This window comes from Tachypleus tridentatus, chromosome 10 (genome assembly GCF_004210375.1).
Source record: "Tachypleus tridentatus isolate NWPU-2018 chromosome 10, ASM421037v1, whole genome shotgun sequence".
In the NCBI taxonomy this organism is placed as follows: domain Eukaryota; kingdom Metazoa; phylum Arthropoda; class Merostomata; order Xiphosura; family Limulidae; genus Tachypleus; species Tachypleus tridentatus.
In genome coordinates this window covers 162,657,348-162,670,003 of record NC_134834.1, presented here as the reverse complement: position 1 = coordinate 162,670,003, position 12,656 = coordinate 162,657,348, and the positions used below count along the sequence as shown (strand labels likewise).

Here is a 12,656-nt window from a genome sequence, read left to right as displayed (position 1 = left end):
TGGCAATGAAGATTTAACCAATATTCCTCATTCTCAACAGCTTCTAGATGGAAAAAGAACAAAAAAAAGATCACATTAATTCTGAGTTTTTTAAACAAATTTAGAAGTTTAAGGAATGTTAGGCTTCTGAATCTAATATTTCCCAAAGGGTTTTGAAGGAGGTTAAAAATTGGATATTTAAGCCACTCACTACAATCTTTGTTAAGTCTTCTTATAGTGGAAAAATGCCAGAAGATTGGATGTTGATTAATGGTATTCTCTTTTCACAAGAAGAGATAAAAATTTTCCTTGTAACTATAGGCTTATTATTTTTGCATCAGTGATGGGAAAAAGTTTTTTTATAAATCTGATATAAGATGCTTTGCAAAGTCATTTAACAATTTTTTTCAAGTTTTGTTGAATACACAATTTTACTATGGGAAAATCTAGTCTCATGAATCTTTTAAAATTCTTTGAAGAAGTTACTTCTTACACAGATAAGTGTAAGGGTGTGAATTTGGTGTATCTGGATTTTTAGAAAGCATTGAACAAGGTGCTATATAAAAGGTTTAAGTAATTATCTCTATACTAGAGTTCACAATTTGCAACATTTCTAACCAATCCTTCAAAAAACTTCTAACTGGTCTTCTCAGATTTAACCAGTCCAGTCCAAAAACATGTACATTTGATTTTATCAATTGCAAATGTGAATTTTTTAAAAAAAGACAACTGCAAATATGTATGTACATGTATACATAATATTAAATGAAATTTTAGTTGAAAAATGTTTTTGACTGTATCACTGTCAGAATGTAAATAATCTTTATATTACTCCAGATAAACATACATAAAATAAAATACAATTAGAGATTACTATTCTAATACTGACCAAAAGGTAGGTATTTCTCACTTGAGATGTTAATATTAATCATACTTTGTTGAGATTGATCCTATCATTTCAAAATCCTGAGAACCTTTTTTTAATACCAACAAATTGCATAAATTTCTCATAATGTTTAAAAATAGACCATGGTTCTTCAAAAAGGTAGGAGCTTTATTTGGGAAACTAATTTAAGTAAAGAAGATATACATCTATAGTTCTACAAAACAAGTGCAAAAACATGCATTTGAAGATGAGGTAAAATAGAAGAAATACTTAAAACTCTAACCAGCCCTGCTGAACTAATTACATTATTTGACAAGTTTGGCAAATAAATCATACATGGTTTTTAACTGTAACATAAGCAAGATAATACATGTGGGTTATCATAACTTAGTATTGTGGTTGATCAGTCTTATTAGCCCTTTAAGCAGTGTGCTGTTGCTAGTGGTAAGACAAATAGAATTTTAAGTTGTATCAACAGAAATTTTAAACACAAGTCTCAAAACGTCACTGGCTAGGCCAAACCTGGCATCTTGTTTTAAGACTGGAGCTTGTTGCCTTAGGAAGAACACTGAATTATTGGAAAGGGTTAAGAGAAGGGCTACTAGAATTATTGCTGGGATGAAAAGGTTATCACATGAAAGCAGGTTAAAATCTTTAAAATTATATTCTCTGGAAAGAAAAAGAGGGAAATCTAGAATCTTAAGATTGTTAAGGGAACCAATAATGTTGATGCATTATCTTTCTTCATACTTAATGGTAAGAATAATAAGACTAAGGGACACAAATACAGATAGATGCAATAAATTCACAGGAGTTTAAACAAAAGTTGGATAAATATCTGAAAAACAAAGGATAGCTTGTTGTTATTTTTAATGCTTAGTTCAGTGAATGGAATGTTCTAGACAGTCCAACAGGTCCTTTGTGTCTAAATTTTTTATTACACAGTTACTCTCTTCTAAATATGTAAACAGAAAATAAACACAGACTCTAAAAATAACCTTAGAGACACTACACTAATAATGAGGGTCTAGTTTGGCTGGACCCCATTAAAAACAACCTTTTGCTTTCTCCCATCAAATCACCTTACAATCCAATTTGCCCAGCTCAGTCCTGTCAATATGATTTCCTTAATTAATTATTTTAATGACACCACACCAAAAGCTTTACAAAATATATGTTATTAAGTCCATGTCCTTTCCATCTTCCAGATAATAAGTTAAATTCTCAAAATAGACAAAAGATGGGCAAAATTTTCCTTTGTTGAATTTATGCTGGCTTTCATATAGATATAATATTTTCCAAGAGCATTTTATTAAACTTACCAGGCTCTCTAAAATTTTCCTACATTGCAGAAGTATGACTAACTGGCTTATAATATCCATGGCAACTCTTACTACCTTGAAATACAGTTCTGAGAAACACTAGCATTTCTCTAATCTTCAAGCACCTACAGTACTGTGCAAAAGTGTTAGATTAAAGGCAAAAATTAGAATTCATGCTAATTTCAATGAACAATGGAAGGTAAATCACAGGCAAAACATAAAAATTTTACTAACCTTCATATTTAGTATAACAGAAACATAGGGGAAGTGCTTCAGTTCAGCAAGCTGTCAATATTTCATGTTTCCTTTTTGCTTTAATAATACTGCAGACAGTCTTTAACATATTGCTGCAACATATTTAATCAAAGTGTCCTTTGAAATTTTAATACCAAGCATCTCTGATACAGTTCCATAAAATTTCTTTGGAAGTAACATTTGATACATCAAATTTCTGATCTATGAAATCTCAAATTTGGTCACTGGATTCAGGTCAGAGCTCTGTAGGGACCATTGTATCATTTTAATGACTCCAGTAGCTTCTTTGTTAGCTAAGTAATTTCTTCAAAAGTGGAAAAGAATGACTGAGGTCATTTTCTTCTTGGTAGTAGAATCCTTTACCAATAATATGCAAACCATTGGATATTCCATGATGGATCAGTATCTGATGGTACTTGTGCTGATCCATTATTCCATCTATCTTGCAAATAGCTTCTGTTGCTTCCACAGAAAAATACCCCCAAACCATCACACTACCACCCACATTCTTCATGGTAGGTGTTATGCATCAAGGTAAGTATCTTTCACTTTTTTTCTTCCAGATGTATAACCAATGTTTTAAACCAAATATTTCAAAATTAGACTCATTCATCCATGCCACCCTTTACCAATCTTCAAAAGTCCAGTTTTTATACATTTTAGTAAATTTCAGTCTCCTGAGAATATTTGAAGAAAGATGTAAAGGTATTTTAACTGCTACATAACCAAATATTCCATTGTTCTTGAGTCTTGATACTGTAAATCTAGACATTTTTCTCTTACACAACACATGGTTGTTTATCACATGCTTAGATCAAAGGCAGTCTTCCTTTTGTCCTGAAGGTTGCATAACCTAAGATACTTAACATCAGTATCATTGAGTTTAGGTGTTCTGCCTATTCCTTTCCTACCTTTAAATTTACCTGTCTCAGTCTCACAACCAGGGTGTATCTAAGTGTTTGGAAAGCATTTCAACTCTGAAGCAATTTGTCAGAGTCTAACTAGCATCATGCAATGCTTTTATATGAACTTTGCTCTAATGATAATTTTCTATACTTTTTGGGATTTAGCATGATAACAAAAATTTAATATATAGCGTTAAACACCATTTTTATCAAGATTAATTTGTAGAGTGCTATTACATTGATTATGTCTGGCATATATCAGTACTATATGTTAGCTTTTTGCTAGTTTCTTTTTATATAGTTTAGACAAGGTGTGGGGTACCATAACAGCTACACCGGACCCTTACTTTGATCAATAAGTTCATTCAAACAGAGCCCTTATGACATATCCTTAGTAGAAGTATATGGGAATTGTAAAGAATAAGATTTCTCAATCTGGCTCATTTAAATGTTAACAGGAACCAATGAAGCACTACTGTAATGTTGAAATTTACATTGTTATGTCATGTAAGAATTAGTCACATAAAATAAAATTAAAAAAAATATTCTCTTGTCCTTCTATTTTTGCACAGTAGCATATCAGTGTCTACAGACTTTCTGAAAAAAGAAAACGAGAGGCTCATATATCCGAGCTTTGACCTTTTTTAAAATCATGGGAAAACACTGTCTGACCCTGGTGTTTCATTTTTAATTTCTGAATCTTTACACACATCAACAAGGAATTAGTATCTAAATGATTCAGGTTTATTTCAATATTTTCCACATAATGCTCAAGACTAGGAATATTTCTATTTTATTTTCTTGTAAAAACGAGTATATTTAAAAGCTCAGCCATCTCACAGTCTTCAAAAATCCTTGCATCCTTTAACATGTTTCAGAAAAACCACCACCAAGCTCTTGGATTTAATGTCATCACTCATAACCAATTTTAGACTTCTCTTTCTTGTAAACTAAATCCTTAGCTTTCTTATAATTCTGCAAGTCTCCCAACCTATTTGTCAATTTAAATTACTTAACTTTTATACCTAACTTTGTCTTTTACACATTTTACAAACCAAATACATTTGACCTTCTCTGTTATCCCTTCTCTCTATTCAGGAACATGTCTACCTTGAATTAAAATAAATTGTTTTTATTACTCAAACCATAAATTACAAATTTTGTTTTACGACCTCCTCAAAACTTGATTTATGGAAATTAAGAGACTAGTTGGTTGGTTGGCTGGAATTTTATGGCACAAAGCAACTAGGCTATCTGCATCAAACAACCGTTATAAAAAAATTAAAAGTAAAATTATTAAAAACTCTAAAAAAGAAATCGTGTTAAAACAAAACAGTGTAATTTTTAAATCAAAAACTTAGAGTTAAATCCAATTTTCAAATCTAGTTTACAGCAGTAAGAGAAAATAAAGTAATACAAGTTTTAAAAAACTTTCTGTAGCATAATTTTAACTATTATAACTCACCAGGATGACTTATGTTCAAATGTCAGCATTAGTCACCTGAAGTTGGCCTTTCCAGTCCTGGTTTCGAGTTATTTGACATCATGGACATTTCCTAACTTTGTATCAAACTAATTTTATTTTAATTCATAAAAAGAAATCATGTGAAAATAAAACAAAGTTTAGTTTATGAATTAAAAACTTAAATAGCATTAAAAAGGCCAATGGCCTTTAAAAACCTAAAAGCATTTGTAAGGTAGACAGTGTCACCATTGCCAATGACACTGTCCAGCATCAGGGATAAACCTTGGGATGAAACATGTCTAAAATAGTGCCATTGTTGAGTCATAACGATACCATGACAGTAAAATGTGAACTATTGTGACCTGAGTGTCACACAGACCACACATTGGTCTGTCAGTTCCATATAAAAGAAAACAATGAGTTACAAAAATGTGAATAATGATTAGTCTAAGTTATGACAACTTTCTCTTTCTGATCCTTACAGAAACAAGATGGCCTAAGTCTAATAGATGGTTTTATCTGGAAAAGCTTGTTTCCATGTTGCTCACTCCAAAGCTACTGCCAACTGGCACAGAGACAAGCCTTGAATACAAGACCATAGTCAATGTATGGAACAGGCACAGCAGTGACAGTGCCAGAGCAGACAAACATAGCTGCAGTGTCAGCGAGCTCATTCCCGAGAATACCAACATGGCCTGGTATCCAGATAGAAATAAATGTTAAAGAGAAATGGGCCAGTCAGCTTTAAATAATGATGACAACAGAGTGAGAACTAACACGAAGCAATACCAGGGCCGGTAGCAAACTAAGAGAGTCGGTATAAATAGTACAATTCAAGTACTGCTTCGCTTCTATGTGATACAGTGAAAAAGAAATAGCATACAATTCAGCAATGAACAAAGAAATTTTAGAGGGGATTCTGTGCACAACCACTGAACCACAACAAACCATGGCAGAGCCTACAGAATCACCTGATTTTGAAAGACCAGTATAAATGGGAATGGAAGGATGGTTCAAAAGATGTTTGGCAAATAGAAAGCAACACTTCCAATCGAGAGTATCCACCTTCTTCAGATGACTCATTAAACGTCACATTTGGGGATGGTAATAAGCCACGGTGGGATGGGCTGACCAGTGGATACAGCAATGACATCCATGGACAGACCCAATTCATCCAACTGCACCTGGATACGAAGGCCGAAAGGAACAATGGCAATCTGTTCTGAAAAATCATGGTCCACTGAGAAAGGAAAAACATCCACAGGTATGATGTTGTGGTAAAAATCGAAATTTCAGAGCATACATTAAAGACCGTTGTAAACGGCAGAGGTGTAGAGGAGGTTCATGAGACTGTGTACAAATTCTCGACTAGGGAAGTGCAAAAAGCCCTGGTGCACTGCTGATGCCCCTGATGATGAACAGGGTCCAGCCTTGAATAGATGGGCTATCCAGGAAACTAAGGCCAATATAATGTTATCATAAATAATCAATTTAAATGCACAAGGCAATGAGCTTGAATGTTTTACTAATCATCAGGCCAAACTTTCCCATGTTATAACCATAACAGAAAAATAACACAAGAACATAAGACTAGATGACAGAAGATCATTTAACCTCTTGGGTTAATTTCAAGAGAAACCAGCCCAACTAGAATATTGCCTTTCACATTTATAAAAGCAGCAACTGAAGAGAACTGAAAATATCAGCACAAACTAAATCACCTAATAAACCATTTTACAGGTTAATAATTCTAACAATAAAGATTTTTGTCCAATTACTGACATTGCCTTTGATAGCTCATACTTTCTTTTATTCTCAGATCATTTCATCAAAATATTTTCCAAGTCCCTAATTGTTTCAAACATCTATACCAGAATATTTCAAATTTCCTTTATACTCCTGAGAAAAATTTTAAAAAAAGTTCAAATGTTTTTCTCTTTTCATGACTTTAATGTTTTAAACCAGTTCATTATGGTAGTATGTCTGAACATTTTAAAATAAATTATATTTTCTATAACTGGTATGATGACTAGCTGCCCTTAAATTGCTAAATTAAGGACAACTAATGCAGATAGCACTCATGCAGTTTTGTGTGAAATTCAAAGAACAAAACAATTTTCTATAACTTGAGGGCAAAAAATAGCCACAATATTGCAAATGAAGCATTGCCAAAGTCTTGTGCAATACGATAATAAATTCTTTACAGCTGAACTCAAAATAAATCCCACAATCCTATTTGTTCTTTTTACCACTCCTTCATATTCAGCTGAAGCCTCAAAGCTTTCATTACATCCCAAAACATGTTTATTCTCTATATTTATTTTTTAACTTCTTTTTAAAGCAGTTTTCCCAAATACCTAACAGTTCGAAGCATCACGTTACTGCTTATATTTTCCTCATGTTCATAGCCCACTCAACAATACTGTCGAAAACCATACCTATTGTAAGCAGCTTATTATCATACTGGCAAAAACTATTTTACATACCTTTTTTGTAACACTGCTTTATCGTTAAACGGATATTCGGGTTGGAGTTTTATATATATTACTCTAACGCTCAAAATATTAAACTTACACCAGCACTTTCAAACTCTTCGTTCTTTCTCTGAAAACACTGCGTAATAACCCTTTTATTTATTCTTAAACTTTTTTTTTTATAAGCAGATACAAATACTTCACGTTAAACCTAAATATTAACTTTTATCAAAGTGAATGTTACAACTTGCCTGAGGATGAGTGCGAAGTGTTTTAACTTTTCAATAAACAAATAATCTAATTTGACCCAATGCAATTCGTAATGACGAGAAACCCACTTGACGTTAGAATGTATTTCAAGGCAACTGGTATGAATATTAACTGACCCGACACATCTAGCACTTCTCAACTTAGATTTTAAGAAGTTTAAATTTTTATTATCATACTATTTAAATTACTCTCACGCAACAAACAGACCACTAGTACTTATATCAACAGCAATATAATATCACAAAATATATATTTTCGTTTTTCCAAAACTTGCGCAAGTGTAACTTTTAACTAAGTAAAGTTATGAATGTAAGTATTGGTCTTATAACAATTTACGAAATACCTTACCTTTTCTTTCTTTCTTTTTTAAACTCTTATAAAAACTGTGTAACTTAACTAATGAATTGTTAAAATGATTTTCTAATACTATTTACTGGTACAACACTTATTATCTAACTTGTAGTGAATATTTGCACTCAAACAGAAAATTCCAGAAGATCATGTTAAGTATCAAAATATCCAGAAGATGTCGCTGCAGGAAAGAAAAAGTAAATTAAAAGGAGAACATTAGAACTGTCCATAAAAATATTGTTGTCATTTGAAGTTAAACACAAACTACATAATGGGCTATTTGTGCTCTGACCACCACAGGTATCGAAACCCGGTTTCTAGCTTCGTATGTACGCAGGCAATAATACGACACAAATATTATGTATTGAGCATAATCAGAAAAGCTGGAACTATAGAAAACATAATATTAAATTCTGATAATCATGAGTGAAGAAATAAAAATATAATATAACATGTGAACTACACTACATATGTCACTTCCGAAGATCAAAAGACCAATGATTAGAGTGCCAAATTATGATGGCTCGTGATTCTGTGGTTCGAGCACAAAAACGTGTTTTACACTTTGGAGTCGTGGGTACATTATAATATTGACGGCCAACTTCTAGGATTTAGTTAAAGTAGGTCACGAATTAGTGGTGGTTGTTTTTGTCTAACTGCTTTCACTAAAGTATATTATTTCAAAATTAAGAACAACTAGCGCAGATACCCCTTCCATTAGCTTTGGGTGAAATTCAACAATAATAACAAAAACATCTGCTAGATCCAGTGCCAACACACTCTTCACCAGATACTAGTGATCAACAGGCTGGCTCTATAAACTAAAAACTAGGGACATCTTTTTCCAAATAGCGTTTTTTTTTAAATACAGATATAATTTTTGAAAATCCAGACTATTTTTCCCACTTTTATGGTGCACAACGCGAAGCAACACGAAGTATCTTGTGATTTCTGGTCTTTAAATACTCTTTTCAAACTGTATTGTTCAAAATGTTTAGAAATAGTTCAACTGGATTACTGGTGACGCAACAGGTTCGTCAATGCAGTTATTATTTGTTTCAAACTGTTGTTGCATATGTAACACAATTAGGATGTGATTGTACCAAGATGAAGGAGGTATGGATCTTCCTTCAAAAAACCTTAATCAATACTAACAGTGCAGCGTTATCCATAAATGTCAAAATAAGACAAGACATTTTGTGCTTTTTTTAACTATTACAGATTGAATAAGTTCGAACCATTTACAACTTGCTAACATCATAATATTACTTCGATCACTCTTTACGTGTTTCACAGGGTGCAACATTATATTCAGGCTGAGACGCTTTGTACTTTGCAGTTTTTCCAAACATGTGTTTTTGTTGGAGCTCTGAGATCATTTTCTTACATTTTCTCCATTGCATTTTCTGTACTAAACAAATATTCTTTATTTTACCATAAAACTCAAATTTAATAATGCGAAATGAACATGGTGTAGTGGGATTAATCACTGCACATTATTATCTATCCATTGTTCTTCACTCTGATTTCCATATTCAATATACCATGCCGAGTGGCCTATATATAATACAAGCATATGGGATAAATACTACTTATAGTGTCTATAAGTCTAAAAAATACAAGTCTTGTTATCCAATTACAACGATTTTATTTCACCTTTAGTAAAAATTGTATTTAATCTGACGTATATATTAAACTCATAATGTGAACTTCTAAAATGAGCACATACAACTGTATTATCTTATGAAAGTAATTTAATGGCAATGACTGGAGCTTTGAATCTTCGTGATATGATAAATGATTTTAAATGTTTTGTACACAAACATCAATTATTAACATTGTTTATTATCACTCTTAAGTATAAAAATAGCTCTTCATTATTACACGCTCTGGTATAGATTTTACTGAAGCAAAAAATTCATGTAATGTATAAGTAATAAAAATATTTTGTAAATATAAAATAATGTATGTACGGTAGTGCTAAAAATAATACAAACAAAAATATAGGAATGATATAGTTATACATATATCATCTTCACATTATTTCAACATTATAGATTAATGTTACTTTAAAATGCAAAAGTACAAAATGGTTATAAGATCGATCAGATGGACCGACCTCGTAGCGAAAGTCTAAAATATTCTGGAATAATCAAGACACATTTTGACTCAACTTGGTTTTCCTTGCATAAAAGTACTACGCTTTTAGTTACAATACGTTAATGACTACGCTGACATGACCATGATATTATGGTGAACAGACAGTACACCAAATAGTTAGGAATGTATAGTCTAAGGATTTACAACGCTAAAATCAGGGTTTCGATTCCCCTCGGTGGACTCAGCAGATAACCTGATATGGCTATGCTATGAGATACACACACACACACACACACACAGAGAAGTGTATAACTTCTAACTAGAGTAATGCTGAAGTCAAATATGCATTGTATACACTGTAAAGTGTAGCATTAAATTTTAATTTTGATAGCTATGTGGGAATGATTCATGTGGACATAAGTTATCCCTACATGGTTTTCAATTACTGGTTAGTAATTTCTTTTTTACCCTGTATTTAGAAATACATAGAGTGGATTTAGGCTTAAACTTACATTAGTGATAAAGTAGTTGTAGAGTTATCTTGACTGAAACAACAGGAAGAAAGATGAACAATTTGGTGGGTTGGCCACTTTCTGGTTTGGTATCTTAGTAACTGTTTTTGTCTTGTTTTGGGGCATATTAGATAGAGAAACAAGTTAAAGTGATTGGCAATCATATTTTAAAGTAAAACTGTCACTGTTGATTTTTAGTGTGCATATTTATATTATGCCTATTGAGTACCTTACCCATCCCTATATATTAATAGAATCTACGGATACTATGGTATTTCATGTTATTACAACGTTTAAAATAACGAAAATTCATAAAATGCTTGTCTAAACATGAATAACTTTTTCCATCAAGTAAATAAAGTCCATAAATTTAGAAATCAACTTCTTGACGATTATTCATAAAATGCTACACAGTTTCGTTTATGTTAATTTACGTGTCTCAAGGAAATAGCTTGTTACACTATACCACCTTCTTAACTTCGATCACCCTATGATGTCAAATAGTTTTAAAACCACTATCACAACGTTCATTGTGAAAAACTGTGTTATTTCAAAACAGAGTTATTTTGGAAGCCCTGAGTTTTGTTAGGCTGGTGATAGTTAAGTATTCTAATGATAACGGAGGAGGAGTTCTAAACAAGTGATGCCTTTTAAAAAATGAGGTTCTTTAAAAAACAAACATGGAGAACAAATGACCTCAATCTGTCCTTCCTTTTAGTGTAAAGCCAAGAAGTAGAATATTTATTTTTTGCTTGTCACATCTAGGCATTTAAAGTAGTTGTTCTATAGAAAATGTTTTGTAAAAATGATTTTTTTTAGATACGGAGAGACATACAAGTCTCGATTGTGCTATATCTGTTTCCACGACATATTCGCTTATCTTTCGCATACCTGAAAAAGCTGGAGAATGAACCATACATTAACGTTATTCTACACAAAGACATATCGATCAAGTCGTCAGATGCAGAGCCTACTGATTCCTGTGCGGTCAGACTCTAGAAACGGATGGTGGACACTGTGTTAATTTTAGGGATGACAGCCTTAAGGCATAGTCTTTTACAATAGAAACCACGTGGCACAGCTATGATCAAGATGCATGATCGTTCAGATAGCGCTAGACTGAATGTGGCGACATGGACTGTAACAACGTAGTGATGACCCAAATTCGTTTTAATATAACATACTTAATTTCTGCAGTGCCTTATACTTGCTGATTAATGAATGGGTATTTGTCCAGTCTTATGTTTTGATATTGACAATTTTGTGTTTTAATAGATTAATGGGTATTTATACAAAATCTGGTGACTTGGTCTGTGAAAATCTTATATTTTAATACATCAATGGGTATGTATACACCGTCTGACAGCTGGGTATGTGATAGTCCTACTTTCTGATTGATGATGACTTGTGTTTCTTGTTTTTTTGTTTGATGACTGGGTCTTAATCAACGTTTATGATGTATAAATATATTCAGAAGCTGTCAGTATAAAATTGTCTGCTGTTTTACAGAAGTGTCAACTTAGCTGTGAAAATGATATGCGCGAACCTGACCACTGATGTCGACTCATCCATCCCCTTTGTTAAGTGCACAAGACTCGCACGTTTGTCCTTGAACATGCGCAAAAGTGTTAAACATTATTATAACGTACTGCAAAATACTTGATTAAATTATTCTTTCTGCTTGCTTAGGAACTTACAGGAAGCCAAAGAAGGACAGATGGTTTGTCGTGTTCAGGAATGCGTGACGATAAACCAGTGTTAGCTATTCTTTGTCTAGCAATTGACGGCCACTGCATTCAAACGTTGTACGTAGTGGTTCGAGAGTGGCATTGTTACGTTCTGTTGGTGCACACGGTAATGGGCTTAGTTATTTCTTTGTTCCGTGAAATATAAATCGTGTGTTTCGTCCCACAGAAATACTGCTATAAAACCAGTCAGACTAAAGCAGTTTGGATTTAGTTTACATCCTTATCACTCGAGAAGAATTATGATACAATTCTGTTAAGTTCTAGCGAATAACGATACCAAAGGTATAAGATTACATCATGTGAGTATTTTCAGAAATTAGACTCTAAAACTTTCAGCTTGTTTATATTAAGAAACTAAAGTTTTGGTATTAAGTTCAGTTTGATGTAAC

The 12,656-nt window shown here is 32.6% G+C and overlaps 1 protein-coding gene across 5 annotated transcripts in view; it reads right to left on the bottom strand.

The window, feature by feature from the left end:
* Sgt1 (suppressor of G2 allele of skp1) overlaps window positions 1-8,072 on the bottom strand; it is a 32,514-nt gene extending 24,442 nt beyond the window's left edge. Inside the window, exons 1-2 of one of the 5 annotated variants that reach the window (XM_076464979.1) lie at window positions 7,905-8,067; window positions 4,813-4,907 (exon numbers count right to left, since the gene is read on the bottom strand). In XM_076464979.1, coding sequence (XP_076321094.1) covers window positions 4,813-4,841 — 29 coding nt within the window. In that variant the 5' untranslated portion in view covers window positions 4,842-4,907; window positions 7,905-8,067. Of the gene's footprint in view, window positions 1-4,812; window positions 4,908-7,298; window positions 7,436-7,537; window positions 7,626-7,904 lie in introns of those variants that run through there. The other 4 variants (XM_076464980.1, XM_076464982.1, XM_076464983.1 and 1 more) reach the window with 4 other exon arrangements.
* Window positions 8,073-12,656: the final 4,584 nt, after the last annotated feature.